General features: G+C 33.2%; 2 protein-coding genes across 2 annotated transcripts; both read left to right on the top strand.

The window, feature by feature from the left end:
* Positions 1 to 587: 587 nt before the first annotated feature.
* On the top strand, positions 588 to 4425 carry LOTGIDRAFT_124095 (hypothetical protein; the record flags this gene model as incomplete). The annotated part of the gene is made up of 9 exons (XM_009061082.1): positions 588 to 725; positions 1013 to 1102; positions 1334 to 1406; positions 1657 to 1736; positions 1986 to 2117; positions 3071 to 3131; positions 3434 to 3536; positions 3963 to 4043; positions 4212 to 4425. Coding segments are annotated over 9 exons (972 nt in total), but the record flags the coding sequence as incomplete, so codon positions are not given.
* Positions 4426 to 9970: 5545 nt separating this feature from the next.
* LOTGIDRAFT_164541 (hypothetical protein) lies at positions 9971 to 21159 on the top strand (the record flags this gene model as incomplete). Its single annotated transcript, XM_009061081.1, has 20 exons — positions 9971 to 10028; positions 10191 to 10443; positions 10722 to 10918; positions 11374 to 11616; positions 12031 to 12278; positions 12445 to 12628; positions 12884 to 13452; positions 13784 to 13880; positions 14025 to 14272; positions 14631 to 14751; positions 14949 to 16548; positions 16840 to 17116; positions 17280 to 18234; positions 18647 to 18971; positions 19182 to 19330; positions 19531 to 19705; positions 20214 to 20281; positions 20451 to 20536; positions 20744 to 20885; positions 21056 to 21159. 20 exons carry the CDS (start codon positions 9971 to 9973, stop codon positions 21157 to 21159), a joined length of 6099 nt encoding a protein of 2032 aa, XP_009059329.1.
* Between the last annotated feature and the right edge of the window lie 264 nt (positions 21160 to 21423).

The raw sequence follows: 21423 nt of genomic DNA, 5'->3' as shown, positions 1-21423 counted from the left end.
TAATAAGCAAAGAACTGAAACATTTGGAAATGATAGTAATAAAACTGAATTTTAAGTCTTACCTTTGTAGGATTTAATAACATCTTTATGGGTCCTGAATGGCTCATCTCATATCACAGTTTACTCAGATTAACGTCAATATAAATATGAGTAGAGTTAATAATTTCAATGATGATACATTACGACTGTTGGGAAGTAATACCAGTACAACACCAGCTTCACCACCTGATATAGATCCTAATGGTACCTTCCCCTCTGTTATTATATCTCAACCATTCTGCCAATATATACTATATGATGATATTGCAGATTCCAGGTAAGAAAGACAACATAAATCTACTCATATAAGCTAATACAAGAAAAGAAACTTAACAAATTAAAACAATTATATAGGAATAGAGAAATTATAAGTACATAATAGTTTGCAACTTACTCCAGACTAGATCAATTACTTTAGTACTTTTACTACAAACATTTATAACCTCTCTGATTATACCGGTATTACATTTTTTTCCATTAAGAAAGAACATAATGTTAATAAGTCTTATGATAAGATTCATGACAAAATTTAGTTTACCTTCTATAATTCTAGAGTTCGTGTATGGGATCTGATTATTTTAATACCCAATGCTGTGTTTGCTATTTTTCTTGTGTGGAGATTAAGATCTGCAATAAATAAATTACAGAATTCCAATAGTCCAATATTTAAGGCTTTTTATGGTTTGGTGAGTACTGTCAAATCAGTTTGATTCAAAATAAGCTTACAATTGTGGATATTTTTTTGCTGAGTGCTAAACAAAAACTAAAGCATAATTTGAAATTTCATTGCCCTGCATAATTCAACTTTTGCAATATATTTGATTGTGAGAAGAGATTTACTTGTCAATCATTATGAAATGCTGTATTCAATGTTTGATTTGAAGTAACTACATTTTAAGCTATGAATGGCTTTTATTCTGCACCTATAAGCATTTTCTTTGTTACAATTAGTCAATTGCCTGTTAAATTATAGGTATTTCTAGTAGCTGTTATAAGTATATTAAGATGTATTGTTGCTATGACAGTCAATGCTTCAGTGGTAGCAGGTGATATTGCAGACAAGGTAGGTGCCAGTAGATATAAGAGGAAGATGAAATATCAGTATCATATGCCTCTATTCAAGTAGTTTGAAATCAGTTAATGTTATGAAAACACATTGATCAGCATCTATTAAAGTTTGGGTAATGCACACACATTGACTTTCCATGTAAATGAACATTGTTACTTACTTATAACTAATGTCAATCTACTCTTTGGCATATTCACATAGTATAATGTTCTTTTTATTTCCTAGGTAATATGGTTAGTGCTGAGATTTTTTCTTTTGGCAACAGAATTATCTGTGGTCACATTTGGACTATTATTTGGTAAGTTTTACAATATCAATCAATGATAGATAAAGGGTATGATTGTAAATATTCAACAAAATACATATGACAATATTAATGCAGCAACGTATCTCATTCTAATTAAACTATTACATTTTATACAAAGTATGCTGTAGATATCTTTGTAGTGTTTATATTAATTTTCAAATTATGATTCAAGTGAAATTGAATGTGTTGATGAGTTTTGCATTTAGTGTTGTTTATATATGTATTTTTTCTATATCTATAGGTCATCTTGAAAGTCATGCAAGTATTAGAAGAGTATTGATAGTGACATCATTTATAGCTTTAGCATATTCTTCTACACAGGTAATTATTTCTATAACCTAATAGAATCATAGATTTTTTTGTTACTTTCATAGTTACAAGTATAATCTTGTACCGATGTGGGTGGGGTTTACTCTGAGATTGTGTTCTTTTATTTTATTCAGTTATTCTGTAAACACCATGCACTCAAAAGTTGCTGTAAGCCTATGCTATAAACAATGCACCTTATACTCTTGATATATTAATGAAAAACAAAATTTTGGAGTTTTAATGAAATTATTTGTGTTTCAGGGTACACTGGAGTTTATTCATCCTGATCCTAAATTCCGAATACAATCACCCACCAATGGTACTGATAATTATGATATTTTTGCCCATGGTGGAATGATTTTCTGGTTCTCAAGCTCTCTTTTCTTTTTTGTTGTAAGCAGATTTACTTTTCTTGATAATAACCATATTGCAATGCATAGGTACCACTATGATCATTATAAATAAAGGTATTCATTTCATTGTGGTTTGGATGGAAAGTACAGTTTAAAACTAGCTGTGGAAATATAGATTAAAAGCTATTTTCTGCTAGTAGTACTTTATCTTTATATTTATTCATTACTATTTTGGTAACTAATTCTAATGGATTTTTATTCTGATGAATGTTGTGATTAGCAAAGTGATACTACGTCTTAGAATACACTCGCCCTGTGGCTAATATTTGTGTTAAATAGTGACCATTGGTTAAAAAAGTATGCATCCCACACTTTATCAAGTTTGAAAAATCGACAATAAAATAATTTTTTAAAAAGTGAGCAAGCCATGAATCCGTTCATTTTGAGAAAAAAAGAGTCTGGGTAATCAATGCTAAAACAGGAAACAATCATCTTCCGGTGTATACAAACAAACTTTGCCAATGATTAATATTCGGTGAAAATTGTGTCAGTGGTGGAGTATTCATTCTAAATTATATGAATTGCTTTTTGGCGGAGTCGCTTAATCTCCTACGAGGTATTATTATTCCGTCTTCAAAATATGACAATGTCCAGGTCAATTCAAGAGTGGAAACCCCACTTGAGAGTTACTTCCCCTTGATAATTACTCTGAATTTACTAGACTCACGATTTGAAAATCGCTTAATGGATGTATTAAGCGTTTTATAATTAATTACTTGATTTTGTGGATATATCGGATTATAGAGGGATTTTGATGTATAGTTAAGACACCAGGTGACGTTCACTGATGGATATATACTGTTTTTAGCCAAATTTGAGCAAAATTAAAATTTTATGTTCATCCTAAGACGTAGTATCCCTTTAAACTTCAATAATTGATGAAATTTGGGTATAGATCAAGGGTAATTTTATTAATATATTATTTCATTTCAGGTGTATTCTATTATCTATATTCTACCTTGGACCAGTATCACCAAAAGACTAGCATTACCTTGTAAGCTATATATTTTTCCTTTATTTTTTGGAACATAAAGATCATGAAATGATACAAAAACTTTTTTTCCATTAGACCTGAGTAAACTGGAAACTTCAAACAAAGTACTGTATTTTAGATCGAGTATTAGTCTCCCTTAGAATTAAATCTGGAATCATATCTAAAGAGTGAATAATATCAAAGACAAATATTTTTCTATGAATTACCAGTATTTTTTCAATTTCCAAACTGACAGTACAACTATGATATAACACTTTATTAAGAAATATTACATTAAAGTTGAAATTCATGTATTATTTCAGCCAAGAAATCCTTCTATTTATATTGTTTGGCTCTAGCTATATTAAACCTGACTCAATCTATTGGTAGTGCTCTCATATATTATAGTATTGATAATGGAAGATGGTATGTAACATGTTATTATCATAATATAGTATACACCTTCACTCTGATCAGACTGTGCCACTGTGGAGTAGAAATATTTCTTGGGTAATGATTAGAATTTGAATGTAAGTCAAGTCTAAATGAATGTAGGACCTTCAAATTGTCATTTTTTTGTGAGATGTTACATATAGAAAAGGTGAACAAGATTGTTCTGTAATTTTTTTTTCGACCTGTAGTTTGAAACCTTTTTTAAGTTTAAGATACTAATGTGGTTAATAAGTTGCCAGTTTTCAACTAAGACTGTCAGATTTGTATCCCTTGTGGAGAGTACACAATGTGTCACACATACCATATTGTTGATTGGGAGATTGTTGTTTATTTTTTTTTTGCCTCACTGTACTTACCCTATATCATAATGTTATAAGCATGGTTTATTGTATTTTGCAGTGTTGTGGATGTAACGACTTATTTATATTTTACCCTCTATGATCCACTAGTTTATGGTACTTTTCTTCGAGAATTTTTCAGGTAGGTTTTCTTGTTTCTTATAAAAGCTTTTTTTTCGTGTATTATCTTTTTTTTTGGAACAGGAAACATATGATTTTAATCTAAACCAAATTGGGTTTTTTTTCTTGAATGTTGTATTTAATTTGAAAAAAACCTTATATTATTATGGTTCTTTTCCTTTATTTTTAGTATAACTCAGCCCAGTATATTGTTCTCATATAAACATCAAGTGGATGATTTAGGAGAAGAGGATACAGTAAGCATGCCCTGCCATACTGGTTATGATAAAGATGACAACTACTCTACAAGTTATGATAGTACCCATTTTGACCGTAGTTTGAATTCATCTGGTAATCAGCCCTCGTTGTCAGTCAATTCTGATTTTTATCAGATTTCTACTTGAGGTAGAAAATATCAAGAAAACATGGTAGAAGTATTAAATCCCTGCCAGACATGAAAGTGTAGAACATAGCATCATTTAATGTTATAGCCTATTTTGATGTCCAAAATATATGTACCATGTCGATGTACTGATTATTAATACTATATCCAGAACACTAAAAATATATTGGAATGTTTTGAAGTTTAAATCAGCCATGACTGGCTAATAGATCTATATATCAACAGCCCTGATCTATATATTTTAACAATTTTGTACCGTGAAGTAGGCGAAAGTGCCTAATGATAAGGCCTTGACAACTTTATAAATATTAACTTCACTTGGTAATAATCAAAATAATAAATAAAATCTCAAGTTTTATTTGTAAACATAATGTGCAATCCCAGTTATTTTTATAAACATATAGTAGACTATCAATCTCTGTGTGGGTTCTTATACTTTTATATCTTAAATGAAGGCTATAATCTATTTTAAAGTATAATTGCCTAAAATCTTAAAAGGCCTGAACTATTCTGACTCTCTAGAATCATTTTAGCTTTTTGAAATAAATATACTTTTCATAATGGTAATATAATACAACTGTATTATTCTAAAAGGGGTTCTAAAGAGGTTTTCTAAATTTGTATGTATATTGGGGACACTGATAGCATCAATTTGTGCCATTGTAAATTCCAATCAGACATCTGTGATTCCAATAATTAAAATTAAACTAAGTGTTTAATGACGTCACCAATATGATTGAAAAATTGGAATTGTGCAAATTGATGCTATCAGTGTCCCTAATACACAAGAAATTTTAAGAAAACCTCTTTTACAATTCCTTTAAAGGTGACATTTAAACTAGTACAAGTGTTTCTATTATTATTATTATCTGTTATATGTATATATATGTATCTTGTTTATGTTCCTCTTTCCTTTCAAAACCTTCTTTATACATATTCCAATTATTTAATATTCTTATGTTTCATTTTTGTTAGGATATAATCATGTTGTACAAATTACTGATATCACTACTTATGATCCTTGTAATGGCTGTAACTTGTAACTGTTAATATTACCGTTATAGTATTTATGTAAGTGAGCCTTGAACTTACTTTGTCAAGTTGGTAGACATTTTCTCTTTAACCCTTGTCATTAAAGATTTTATTATTATTATTATTATTATTATTAAAATGACTCCCCAATTCTTTGTAATTATGAAAAAATTAAATATTTCCTTTGTATCTAGAAGTTTATTGTAGATTTGTTGTGAACTGTTTCTGTATATATACATTGTTAATAAAGTGCTTTGTATTACTAAATGAATTTTATCTAATTATTTTGATGGCTATTTTTTTCTAGCCTGTTTCACTATAGGTAAGAATAGAGTTTGAAAGAAAAATAGAACTTGATGTTTTCATCAAAATAAAGGTGTACGAGATGGTTGAAAAGTTAAAAGCCGCCTATCTTTCAAACATCTTAACTAAGTCCATGATTTTTGTTTGTTTCTTTACATAGTCCCCGTCAAGTTTGTGCACACTTTTGCATACGATGTTGCTCGACCAATAATGCGTTTTTGTAGCCACCCTAAAAGAGTTACTCACTGGACAAAAAGAATCTGTGGGATTTTGATCCATTTTGGTTTTGCTTGAGAAGTGTTGCTCCGATGAGCCTCGGCACCAATCTTGCATTCCCAACTCTTTGGCGTCTCTTGCAATATGAAGAGTGGTTAATTATCGAGCAGCCATCAGCATGTCATGCACCCGGGTAATGTTAACGTCAAGTCTCTCTGTGCACTGTCGAATTCCACAACCCACTTGTTTACAGTAGACAAGGAAGGGGAATCATCCACTAAAGTGAATACCATGTCTGCCTGTATGTGGAAGATTGCACTTTCAAGGCCTATGATAGGGGTTAAAAGCCATTTTAAAAAAAACAATAGAAGATTGTCAAAGGCAAGAATCATGCAGTCAAGGTTCATGGTTCTTTCCTTGCATGGATGAGATAATACCACAGGGTTCTGTCCCAGGACCATTACTATATCTAATTTACATCAACGATACTGTCAACAACATACAATCTAATAATATACGTTTATTTGCTGACGACACTAGTCTTTATCTTAAAATTGATGACCCGAATGCATCCGCTGAAGTTCTAAATCATGATCTTGAAACCAATAACTGGGCTTAAGCGTGGCTGGTGACCTTCAACCCGCTGAAAACTGAAACACTTGCACCATTAACTAAAAGTACTCCAATATTGCCCACTTTAAATTTAGATAATGTAAATATCCAGGGTGTTGCACACAACAAGCACTTAGGCCTTACTTTTCAAAGAAACTGTCTTTTGGAATTGTCATATTAATTGTATTTTATTGAAAACTGGTAGGCTTACTAACTGTCTCAGGTCTCAAGTACCGTTTAAGTAGAAAATCTCTCCAAACTATATATACCCCTTACATTCTGCCGCATTTTTGATTATTGTGATATTATATGACAGGTGCACTATCGAACTAACAACTGCATTAGAAAATCTTCAGTTAGATGCACTCACAACTATATGCAGCGTTGTTAAGTGAACTAGCCATGCTTTACTTTACAAGAAAACAGGTTCCATTACACTGCAGGAAAGACGACGTCGGCATAAGCTGATAATAATGACAATACAAGATCCCGAACAAACTGACTTCAACTTACATAATCAGATCTTCTCCCCACCAGAAACATTCAGATACACGAGACAGATCTATAACCATCTTACCAACTGGCCTTATAAACATAACCAATCTGCTTAATGGTGTACAAAATGACCCTGACCAATCTATAAACATTTTCGAAAAAGTTTACGAATTCCTTCTGTCAAAACGTTTTTAGAATATGAATTATTCCGTTTTATATCTTCTAGTATCTACCATGGATGTAGCCATGTCTGTATATACGTTACTTATTTTAACGATATTGTTTTGTACATATGAACATTTTATATTAGGAGGGGGGTTATATAGGCGAAAGCCTGTTCCCAATCCTTTTGATATTTATATGAATAAAATATTGTTTTAAAAAAAATAATACCTTAATATTTTTTTTAACCAGACTGGCATTGTCAATATTCATGTATTCCACGAAAAAAGAACGCAAACCTCCATTTCATTTATTCAAGTATTTTTAGTTGACCATGATGAAATGATATTTGAAATGTTTAACTGTAAATCTATTCGCCAATCAGAATGACTAATTTGTTTTACTATTTTACAGTACATTGATCTACTGTTTTTGTTTATATTATTGTAAAACATTATGGTTTATGTTTGCTGTAATCACGAATCTCGGTCCAACAGCAACTTTTCAAAAATAATAATTTTGAAGTCGATTTAAAAAAAATACTCTGGACATTTACAGGTCCTATGCTAAGCGAATTATTTCTGCCTAGGAAATAGGCTACACCGTTTAAATAGGTCTGACAATAATAACTGAATAAAAGAAAAGTTGGACAGTGCGAACTATGCTTGAAAACGATATAATAAATAATTCAGTTATAAGAAATTATAGACCTATTTATATTTTTAATATAGAAATAAATAAGTAATAAAGTACTTCTTAATACACTGTATTTAAAGGCTTGTCAATAATCCTCTACTGATATATTGAAAACTCTGAATAGAAAAGGACAGTCCTTAAAACTTTATTTAATAAAGACTGTAACCTCGAAATAGAACAATATTCATATTCTGATCAACTGTTAAAGATATCATGTACATGTAGAATAAAACTTTACTGTTGATCAGATGGTTAACAGAGGTCTTTTGCTCTCATAGAAAAATGATTTGTACCCCCATTTGTACCCCACCTTATTTCTAACAAATTTAAAAATATGATTCGTTTACGTTTTTGCACGAAAATGTGAAAATTTTCTTAGAGGACACCCTCTCAGACGATCCTCAACCTCGCCTCAACCTCGACCGTTGTACCCTCCATTTAGTCAGTCTGCCCCCTATATTGTACCCTCTGTTTCGGGAGGCCGAAGCCGCCACTGCTGTTGATATACTTAAGAGTCGGGTTACCCGACATTTAAAAAGTTTCTAATTTGAGTAAGAAAAAAGGGTCTCATATTATTAAAGTTACGGAACACGAAAATTTCAACGGAGTAACATCAATAACCAATGAAACAAATATTGAGATGATTGTCTTTGAAAAACATTTCCTGCTTCAAATAACATTGTCAGTGGAATAAATCAGCATTTTTAATACCATTGAAACCAAAGAATATAGTAATGATCGGGTGGAGATTTTTCTGTTGCTAAGAGGACTGAAGAAGTTTCGTAGATATACGTAAAGACAAAGCTCAGAAAAGTTCCCTTGAATCCCTTTAAAACTCTTCAGCACAAAAAAGTTTTTTTTATATCTCAAAGTATATTATAATGATTTTATGAAGTGGTTTCCATTTACCATGTTTATAAAGAAGATAATAAGTACGTCAAAGGCAATTCTTATAAAGAAAGTCACCTGCTAAATACATGTATAAAATCTTAGATATCAAAGGGATCAAGGTAAAAGGCTTATCTTAATCTTTGTTTTGGAATTTCTTCTTTTGGAGGTTTAAAAAAATTCAATGCTGAAATGTTGCTATTCATTGTGTAATAGTATTGAAGACACGTTGAAGACGGTAAGACAAATCTCGCTAATTTTTCTTTTTTTTCTCTATTTTTCATTTCTCCAATGTGGGGTACGTTTACCTACAATGGTATTATTAGTAAGCAAATGAATGTGGTGCCTGCCCAGAATTCATACACTGCATTTACAGTGGGCTAAAAATTGTTTTGCTACATTGATCCATAAGTTGTATCACTGATTTCTAAGTGTATTAAGTTTAATATAGGGTTATTTATGACAAGATAACATATGTTATGTTGTTAAGTATCTGAATATAATACACTACAATATTTATACATCATTACAATAAAAACATACTCTGTATAACATAGTTAAAAGATTTAAATAAATACATACCTTGTTTATTAATATAAAATGTCAAAAAAGGGAATTTGCAAAAAAAAAAAAAAAAAAAAAAAAAGAAAGAAAAAAAAAGAAATAAAAAGATGATAGAAAATTGGAAGAAAAATTATTTATTTTTTATTTTCTGAACAATCTTTCATTATTTTTTATTTTTTTTTGAGAAACTAAGATTTTTCTTGCTGATCGTGTCTGTTGGCACGAGTGTTAGTTTACACTGTTACAATTCTATAGGTGTTGTTGTACGAAGTAAGTGGTAGCTACCCCAACAAAGTCGATAGTAACAAAACAAAGACAAATCTTATCACTAGATCATAAATTATATCAATATTCAGTTAAAACAACAGCCTAGTAGGTATTATAATCCCCTTATATATCAATATGAAAGTGACAAACGGAGATCACATTCCAGATAAACCATTGAGTAGTGTAAGATACAATTCGATAGAAATAAAGTTTAAATGTAATGTAATAATACTCTATTCAATTGTTCTAATGTTCCAGACATTCCAAAACAATACTAACTGATCAGAGAACGAATAACATTTATACAGAACATGAGTAAATGTGCAGCTTTCTTCATAATACTAGGACTTTACACAGTAACAGTAAAAGGTCAGTATTTGTTTGTTCGTTCATGAAGGGGTGTGATGGATTGAGATTTGCCACAGGAAACATTAGTTACTATTCAGGTTCAAACCATATCCAAACAGTTCATAATGCACTTTTATACATTCATTTATTTTTCTTATCAAATATATTCCTTTCACTTTTAAGCTGTGTCACCCACATTTGATAACGTAGCTACAGATGGTAGTACTAGAGTAGCTGTCGATGAAAGAACAGCCCCGGGAGTCACTGTATTTAGTTTACTTGCCACAGATGGTGATGGAGATCCTATTACTTTCTCTCTCGACACCATCGATGGTGCAACCACGGGAGATTTTGTTTTAGTTGGTGCTGAAATTAGAGTTAAAACTGGAGCTACTTTAGATTTTGAAGCTAAAACTCAATATGTACTGGAAGTGAGGTAAACAGTTCGAACAAACAACTTTGTTTTGATTCAGATGAATCACCAAAAGTTAAACCTAAAAGTATTTGAAAAGTGTTTCTGGCTTACATGTACGTTCACCGGGTACTCACACTCAAGTTTCACACACCTCGTCTGTGTTTCCAGAAATCCCCGAAAAATTGATGATATTGGTGACTGAAATGGCATTATCGTTCAACTTTGACAATAGAAACAATGATTGTATATTTAAATGTACAAAGGCTGAAATTTTTCTCCACCCGCCCTTTTCATTTTAGCGCCAGTGATGGGAATGATCCAGATGCATTTGGTACAGTCACCATTGACATCGGTAATCTTAATGACGAATCTCCCGTTTTGGGTGGAACATTTTCTGTTTCGGTAGATGAAGAACAAGCAGTTGGAACTTTGGTTCCGTTTAATATAACAGTAACTGATGGAGACGTGGGTGATACCAAGTCTTTTACACTCACTGGTAAGGAACATTTATTGTGAGTTCATGATCCAGAATGTATTACATGTACCTGAACAATATCCTTACAAGACTAGTTGTGAGTTTCAGAAGGTTTTCAGAACAATCAAGTAAAATTATACCGTTGAAAACGTCCTTCTGTGCAGACGATAGCAATTCCAAATTATTCATATTTGCTGTACTTGTGGATTTAGTAAGAAAGCTGAAACATGATGATAATTTACATTGAATTGGGTACAATAAAATACTAAGACGGACGTTTCTTTATACATAGAAAACGTTATGCTATTTACTGTAGCGAAATTTATTCTCTGTCATGCGGTTTGGTACCACTCCAAAAATTGAATTTCAGGACGTCTTATGAAAAATGTCAAACTTAGATCTAAACCAACACCATAGAAAATTATTTTAAAACTTCGAACATGTTAAGTCCTTCATATAGAATATTTGCCTTCCAGGTCCACATAGCACTTTTTTTCAAATCGACAATGGCGATGGTTCCATACGGTTTGCTGAGAAGTTAGATCGTGATGGAGCAGGAGCTATTATAGTGTATGATCAGTTAATAGTAAGAGTTACTGATGGTGGTGGTAACACTGATTCCAATGGGTTATCTGTTACATTACAAGATATCAATGACAATACACCAATATGTACACCATCTTCATATTTCACATCTACACCGGAAAATACACCGGCTAGTAAGTCAACAATAATTCTTTAACTCCAACGTGTCCATTAATCAGCTCAGTTGACCAAACGTGTTACTTTTGTATGAGTAAATGTCGTAGGCTTTATTTTTATTTATTTTTTTTATTCTGTTAGTAGAATTATGTTATTCTGTTTTATAATTGCTCAGGCAAGGGAAACTGCTACATACTACAGATTGCTTTGGGTATTATTGCAGCAGATATCTGGAACAATCTTTCCCTTAGCGATACAAGCACTAAATTTGGTACAGAGGTTCCTGAAGGCCTTCTCGTTCAGAAAAGGTCGCCATCCTAAACGAAATGGGGTGAAATAATGAGTAAGGATCAAGTCACCAATCATTACTTTTGTATTTGATACTGTTAGCTGAATAGTTATTCTGAGAAAAATTCGTATCTCTCTTACAGATATTGTTATCGAGACTTTGACTTGTGCTGATTTGGATGCCGGAGCTAATGGGAATTTTGTTTTAAGCATTGCGAGTGGTGATGATGCTTCGCCTAAATTTGTAATTAACGGATTTCAAATACAAACAACAACAACGGCTATTGATTATGAAGCGCTTGTTACACAGTCTTTCCAGTATCAGCTTATTGTGAATGCTGTAGATGGCGGGGCAACACCGAAGACAGGGACAGCATCTGTAATTGTCACAGTAAGTTAACTTACAATTTTGAAACGTGGAAATGAGATTTTAGCTCAGATTACTCCCTTCATTTCAACTTAAATATTCGTTATAAATTATCTAAAATTTGATGCGAGTAAAAATGAAAACAAAGACACATTTACCAACTTTTAATGAAATCTGTTCCGTTGTCTAGATTACCTCCATTAACGAGGGTACTCCTGTGTGGACAGCATTTTCACCGGCATACACTGTTGGAGTACCATACGTAATATCAGAAGATACTGCCGTGGGTACCACAGTAGTAACAATAGCGGCTACTGATACAGATGCTGGAACTGACGGTGATATCTCATATAAATTGGTTTATGTTGTTGACGGTAAGATCCTTCATTAATAACCGACATTTTTACATGATAACAAGACGAGTAATGAGGCATTGAATAAAAATATATATAATAAAAAAATGTATTATATGTATATGTTAGCTTTTGGATATTGGAAATAATATTTCAAACGTTTAAGTTTAAACCTTCGTCATTTCTCATTCAGGATTAAGATTATTATGAATAAGCTGTCATGACTGTATGTGATTCAGTAACTATTAACGTTAACAAATACAATATTTACTGTAGGTGGTGGTACAGCTAGACCAGGTGTATTTTCACTAGATACATCAACAGGAACTTTAATAACTGTCAAAAACATCGATAGAGATGTTGCCACTGGTGGAACACCATCTTATGATGTCACTGTAAGAGCCAAAGACGGAGGTACCCCCTCCTTCTTTGTGGACAGGACACTAACTTTTGACATAACAGATGTAAATGATATATCACCTGAATTTGGATCCAGTAGTTACTCTGTGACCATCTCCGAGAATCTTAATGTGGGAGACAGTGTCATACAAGTTTTAGCAACTGATCTTGACAGTACCCCAAGTACACTGATATATAACATACAATCAGGCGATGCTACTGGTTCCTTTACCTTCAGTACTACAACTGATGGTTTATTGGAAGTGCAAAGTGATATTGATATAGATCGTCCGAAAAATAATCCTACTGTTTATAGTTTGATAATAACAGCTAAAGATGGGGGTGCTCCTGAACTGACAGGATCAGCTTCAGTCATAATTACCATTACACCCGAAAATGATTTTGTACCGACATTTGGAACAACATTGCCGGGTGATACGGTTATGGTAAGCAGAATATACTTTGATCTTTATTTTGAAAACTGGGTGCAAAAAACAATATTTCTTTTGAATCTCTTTAGCATTCCAAAATTACTGCGATTAATCTTAATATTTGAAACGTATATTCGGAAGGTGCTAGGTCATATTTGTTTTTGATGAATCAATGCCAGGTGAACAATTAGAGAAAATCGAAATACACTGGACTACATCAAACTAAAGTATACATTTCCAAAAGTAAGATTAAGTGTTTTAGGATCAATTCGAACTTCATCACTTGTGAAACGTGTTTTGGAATAAAATGATCACACCAGTAAGTGTACAAAACGATATATTTTAGGTTAGTGAATCGACAGTACCAGGTGTAACAGTTGCTACTGTATTAGCTAATGACGATGATTATGGAACGGATGGTGTGCTTTCTTACTTTATAACAGGTAGTTATTAGAGAATGTATTTGAAATACACTTTAAAAGCAATACTTACTGCCTCTGTTTGTCAATTTTGTGTCAATGTGGCATCCTTTTCCATGAGCGCACATAGCTAATAATATTTGATTATAACAATTCATTGTGTTTAAGGTGGAAATACTAATTCAGCATTCACAGTAGATAGTACCACGGGACAGGTCAAAACTATGAAGACATTGGACTTTGAAACTACGCCAACCTATTTCCTTGAAGTTATAGCGAAGGATGGTGGTACACCGGCTTTAAGTTCATCAACTACCGTCACCGTTTCTATTTCTAACGTAAATGAAAACGTACCAACTTGTGTATCTTATAATATTGTAGCTTCTGTTGCTGAAGACACAACTGTTAATTCTCCGGTAAGAAACATCGGACCGATTTTAAATCATCAAGTCAAAACCTGTTAAATATCATCATTATCATCATCAGTAGCAACAACAACGTCTGCGTCAAAATAACCATTACTGAATTCTTATAATGAGGTTAAGGCAAACAATATGGTGGTGAGTTTTGAATTATGGTGGTCCGGCAATCTATTCCATTCAATAATCTGTAAACACCCTATCAAAAAAATATTCCGTTAGATTTCCGAATGTGGCATCAACCAAAGTATATGGAAGACACCCAGATATCTACCGACAAATGATATATATACACTGTTTTATATTAATATTTCAAATTTCACATAAACTATTGATCATATTCTTCCAATATCAGGTGACAAGTCTAACATGTACAGATGCTGATGGTGACGTTCTTGCGTATTCTATAACATCTGGGAATACTGGTAGTTCTCTTTCATTAGATTCAAGCAGTGGAACTTTAACTATAGCAACAGGTACAGAAAACAATTATTATATTACTCTATTATTTATCCATTATATTAAATTGTCGAAATTTTGTGTGCAATTAGATCCAAAAGTGTCTAGAATGTATCTTTCATAATATACATACACAAATTTAAGAGTTTAAGACATCTGAAACAAGTCAATTCTTAGTCAAGTTGAATTTTTTAAGATGTAATTTCTGTTGTAGCTTTAGACTATGAGACAGTTCCAAGCTACACGTTGGCAATAAACATAATAGATCAGGCTGTACCTGGACCTGTGAAAACAACTACAGCTCAGATTACAGTACAAATTGTTCCTGTCAACGAATTCGATCCCGTCTTTCCAGTCGGGGGATATACAATATCAATACCAGAAAACCAAGCACTTTTTGTCAACTTTCTAACTGTAACAGCAACAGACAGTGACCAAGGAGCATCTCACGGTACTTCCAAGTACTCAATCATAGGTGGTAATCCACTAGGAGAATTTCAAATAGACTCTTCCTCAGGACAAATACAAGCCATCAAAGCTCTCAATCGAGAAGCATATCCTTCATATACATTGAACGTTAAAGCCACTGACAGTACTCCGTCTGCAGGTGATGAAAGATCAACAGACACAACCGTTGTTATAACTATAAATGATATAAACGACAACCCCCCTGTCTTTACACCAACTTCACAAAATATATATGTATTAGAAACAGCTCCAAGCAGTTCAAATCTATTAACACTAAATGCCAATGACGATGATACAGGAGCCAACGCAGTACTTACTTATTCTATTCTCTCTGATCCATCTGGTTTTTTTACTATCTCTACAAATGCGTTGATTCTTAATACGCCACTTGATTTCGAAACTGCAACAACTCACATTGTCGTAGTTCAGGCGGTAGATGGGGGATCACCAAAACTTACTGGTACAGCAACAGTCACAATAAATGTCTTGCCTGCAAACGATAACACGCCAGTATTCACTGTTCCAAACACTGCAACTTCTTTAAGTGAAACAACTCCAGTCGGTAACAGTATATTTGATGCATCTGCGTCGGATACTGACGTTGGTGATGGAAGCGATATTACCTATTCTATTACCAGTGGAGACCCGACAGGCAATACATATTTCATTAATCCAAACACGGGACGAGTGTTTTTGTGGTCTGTACTTGACTATGATACGGCACCAAATACCTACAATCTTACACTTAAAGTTGAAGATACTGGTGGTCTTACTGATACCATGTGGCTTTTCATCAACGTGACTGATGAAAATGATGAGTATCCTATTTTTACTACCAATACTTACAATGGAGCTGTTGACGAAGAAGCTGCTCCTCGTCCCGTTTTACAGGTTCAGGCTATAGATAAAGATTCTGGAGTAAATGGACAAGTGACTTATTCTATTGTATCGGGTGATGGTGTAGGAAGTTTTAATATTGACAGTACTAGTGGTGATATAACTACATCAGTTACATTAGATTATGAAGTGAAACAGATATATTATTTAGTTGTCCAAGCAGTAGATGGAGGAGTTCCAGCCTTGACTTCTTCATGTTTAGTAAGAATAGCAGTAAATGATATTAATGATAAAACACCAGTTTTTGTACCGGCAGATTTTACTGTCAATATAGCTGAAAATGTTTCTGTTGGAACATCAGTAACAACAGTTAATGCTAATGATGCAGACTCTGCTGCTAACAGTAATAATGTTTTCACATACATCCTTACTAATTTGTATTTTGAAGTTCATCCAAACACAGGGGTAATTACAAACAAAGCTGCCTTAGACAGAGAAACTATTGAAATGTAAGTAACAACCATATCAAAGTAATTTAGAGTGTTATGTTAATCCCTACATTGAGCGGTCATTGTGCCTACGAGATTCGGCACCATTGATTATAATAGAACGATCAGTAGCAGGAAAGAAGGATGTAAAACTTTTTTTTTTTGTTGCCAATGCAAAAATATTTGACTATGATTGACTTCTCATAAGATAAAATTCCCTTCAATTTTTATCTATTTCTTTACTGGACCATGCATTAAGTGTTTCATGAACCATGAATTAACCACATCTTCAAAACTTTCTAACGTATTCAGGCATAAATTGGTGGTAGAAGCAAGAGATCAAGGTACACCATCACTGACTGGTACAGCTACAGTTACTGTTATCGTGGATGATATTAACGACAACTCACCTGTCATTACTGGAACTTATGATAGAATTGTTGTTGAAGATACCAGTGTAGGAACCTTACTGTTCACTGTATTAGCGACTGATGCCGATAGTGGCTTAAATGGTAAACTCACGTTTTCTATTGCTGCAGGTAATACCGATAATGATTTCAAAATTGACTCAGATGGTGGATTTGTTCAGGTTAGTTATTTTTCACGATCTCTTTCATTCTTTTATAAAGTTCATCTTTACATTAAAATCAAGTTACTTTGGATGTCTTTTTTTGTAATGTGACATTTTTGGGATGTTTCAACAAAAACTGTCAAAAATTCAACTAAACTGTTTGATCTACATTTGATTTCAGGTACAGAATTCACTAGACAGAGAAAGAAGAACAGTGTATAATCTTCAAATTAAAGTAGATGATAATGGAGCTGTTCGTAATTCTGATTTTATCACCATAGATTTAACTATTGGAGATATTAATGACAATGATCCCATCTTTACTGGTTTACCATATACCTTTAACATTCATGAAAATGAGATAGTAGATACTTCAGTTGGAACTCTTGTAGCCACAGATGCAGACACTGGTGTAAACGCTGACTTGCTCTATTCTCTGCCTAATTTCTGGTCTGGAAATCCAGCACATTTGAAAATTAATGGTATAACAGGTATCATAACCACTGAAATCATTCTTGACCGCGAAGTTACTGCAACATATTTCGTTTGGTGTCGAGTAAAAGATGGTGGTAATCCCTCGAGAGAAGCATACACCAACGCCACTATTGTTGTGCTGGACAAAAATGATAACTTTCCATTGTTTGACTCATCGTCTTACAGCGTTACTACCCTGGAAAACTCAAATGTAGGAACTTCGATTCTTCGGATCACAGTTACGGATAAAGATGAGGGTGTAAACAAAGATTTCACTCTTTCTATTGATACGTCGACAACAGGTGGTGCCTTGGCTAATACTTATCTGATAATAGACACTGTCACTCAGACCTTATCTGTCAAATTATTAATAGATCGCGAATTAACACCAACGTTTAGTTTCAATATATTAGCAGTAGATAAAGGTACACCAGCTCTTACATCGTCAGCTGCTGTTACAATAACAGTTTTGGACGAGAACGATAATGAACCAATATTTAACCCAGTATTTTACAACAGTGAAGCTTCCTATGCCGGCCAATGTACCCGAAATATCCTGACAGTAACAGCTACTGATAGGGATGATGGTAACAATGGCGAAGTTGTATACTTCCTTCTTCAAAGTTCTTATGATTATCTCTTTAATATCGACCCACTGACAGGTAAATTATATGCCTAAATTAGTTTACAGGTATTTTGATACCAAATATCAAGCAATATTGTGTAATACTTTCAATGCCAATATAGATGTGATATCGGTAATAATGATTTTATCAATATCTTAAGCAATTTCGTAGTGCATTTTATTATATTATTCTACGAATCTTTGAATAAGAAGCAATGTTATTGCGAGCAAAGTGAACAATTGAAAGTAGTCTATTTTCCTTACCATAATAAGTCAGATTATAGTCTTGGCTATCTTCACACTTAAAACAAACATTTTAAAATGGTGTTTAATTTTCTAAAAGTAAAACTGTTCAGAGGAATGTTTATTCCAGATCTTAAATTGGCAATTGAAAGCCAGATTGTTATCCACACTTAAAGAGAACACCTGCACTTTTTCGGTTGTTTCAGGATTGTTAACTTTAAAAGCCTCAACCACGACAGATTTTAACTATTTACTGACTGCTCGAGCCCGTGATAATGGCCTTCCTCTTCAAACATCTTCAGTGGGAGCAACATTGAGAGTGGATACATTTACACCAAATAATGTTGTCATAACTTTCAACATGAAAATAAGCAGAACAGATTTTCTAGCAAGACAAAATGATTTTGTCGCCGGGTTAAAAAACCTACTGTTAGTAAAGTACCCAACTTCTTCAATAAAGATTTGGTGTATTGAGGAAAGAGCGGGAACTGCCTTGCTTCCACCAACCAGACGTCGATTGTTGTCTACAAAGTAAGAGAATGTTTTCAATCATTGACAGCGATATTGAAATGCTTATGTAAAATAATAATCCGTCTATTCACCTGGTCTACGTTCTTTATCCACATGGCCTTTTCCCTAACTTTGCATTGATTACCAGTGATTTCTTAAAAATATTTACATTATGATATTCAGTGATAAAAGAAATTTGTTCTCACCAATATTTTGGGTTTGTTTTTCTAGCCCAGTGAGTGTTCATGTATATGCCCTCAAGGATAATACAACAAATTTAGAAGTTAACAAGAACAGTGCGAAATCATTTCTTACCTACGATGATTTGTTGTCATTTTACACCACAGATCCGGATGGTTCACCGTCAGCAGCACTTACTGGTAAGTAGTTTCACTTAGACCTAATGAGTTACACAACCTTTTTCTTTCTTTTACCACTCTCAAGATTAACTGCATTACCCCCTCCCCTATATAAATCGTTACTAATTCTTCATTATTTGTCATGTCGGAGAATAGAGTCTTAATGAATAAATCAACATAATGATAATTGTCCAATAAATTTATTTTATTGTGAACTATAGGTAACAACTGGGACTATTATTCGATTGAGACTATAAAGCCATATCAAGAAACAACCACACCATGGGAAGAAACAGACGAAGGAATAGCTATTATTGTTATCATTTGTTTGGTTCTTCTAGCGCTTATTATACTCTTGTTCCTTTTATGCTTCCGTAGATACAGACAAAAACAAAAGTGAGCTATTTTGATTTTTTTTTTTGCCTTTGTACAATATTATATAATTCAGCATTCAACGATATTCAGTACACTGTTCACGCTAGCACAAAGCACATTTTATAGATTTTAGCCAAGAAATCATGGACCATGTGCAGTTCAAAAGATTGTATATGCAGCAATCTGTGTAGTAGATAGAACGCATCCGCACCACCGGCCTATCAGATGTGTAATCATGATCTTACCAGTTTGACATGTTTTCGGTCGATTCAACAATCTAAGCCACTAAAATCATTCCCAGGCGCAATGCTTTGAAGTAACCTATTTACAATAATCATGTTGGCAAGATCCAGTTGGGAAATTTAAAATTGGTATAGAATAAAAAGTGGTAACCTCTTGCACAATAGGGTCAACACTTTGATGTGTATGGGCAAGATGTTGAAAAGATGACAGTGTGACTGAAATTATACAAAATTTGGGTAAAATTATCGTTTTGCTAGTGAATTTCTCAGTTTCATTTAATTTTCAGAACATCTATTATTACCGAACGGAGGGGACATAAAAACGATCTTGCTAAAGTTATGGCAGTACCAAAGAGTGAGTTTGTAATATCTTTTTCTCACATTCTTTTAACTGGAATTTGTCTTGATTTGACATCTAGAAACATAAAAATGGCGACATGAGCATTGCGTGAAATGCGTTTATAAACCTATTGTTAATGTTAATTTTAAACTATAACCACAATAACCTTTCTTTCTCAATTCAGACGCCGTTCCAGATATAGATGAAGATATCAAGAAACACCCAGCCCCGGCAGCAGTATTATCTTTACCAATGCCTGTGGAATCAAAGGTTTGGAAATCTGAACTATTTCTACCAGCTCTTTAGTTATAAAAATCAATTAAAAATTATTATATTGTTTGTTTTGTTCCTTTGATATTCTGGACGAATATTGAAATGTGACATAATATGGAAATTACGGTCATAAAATTTGAGCGGATGCAGACCTCACTTCAACTTTCCAAGACATTGTGGATTTTCCTAAAAAATCTCTTGCAGGCTAACAAACGGTATGATGAAGATTTTTTCTGGAGTTCTGATGTAAAAAGGCCGAATACCTCATCTACATTGCCTGCTGTAGAAGACAGTACAAACTTTGCTAGAGATAATAGATATTTTGATGGTATGGCTATAGATCCAGGTATGATTTTATCATAAACAATCCCAAACCGTAGCCTACGATGTCTGTGAGCACGATCATTCCAGGTCAATAGTTGTATCAATAGACTCTATGTGGCTATTTCACATGGATTACTTTCAAATATAGGTTTTGATTTATTTATGATATAAAAGATTTTATTATGATTTTAGATTCTGGAAAGGTATATGAATACAATACGAAAACCAACGAAAGGAAGTGGTTAAATTCTTCTGATGGTAATCCAACTCGTGTTAGTAACTTGGATTTATACTGATAATACAGTTCCTTGTCTATGGAACAACAGCTGCGTGGCTGCAGATGCTGATGCTGATGCTTTTCAGCACAATACCAAGGTTACTCTTCCAGCTGCCCGTTCGTTCATTGCATGTATAACTTTAAAGGGGGGTAACTCGAACAAAATTTAAGAAGTATGGCTCGATCTCATTCAATACTGTTCTTATGAGGATGCTTTATCAACAAATGTACACTACTAAAAACATCTCAATTCACACAATTATAAGATTATATTATATTGTTT

The sequence above is a fragment of the Lottia gigantea genome (genome assembly GCF_000327385.1).
Source record: "Lottia gigantea unplaced genomic scaffold LOTGIsca_46, whole genome shotgun sequence".
NCBI classification, from domain to species: domain Eukaryota; kingdom Metazoa; phylum Mollusca; class Gastropoda; family Lottiidae; genus Lottia; species Lottia gigantea.
This window is presented reverse-complemented; position numbering and strand designations above follow the sequence as displayed.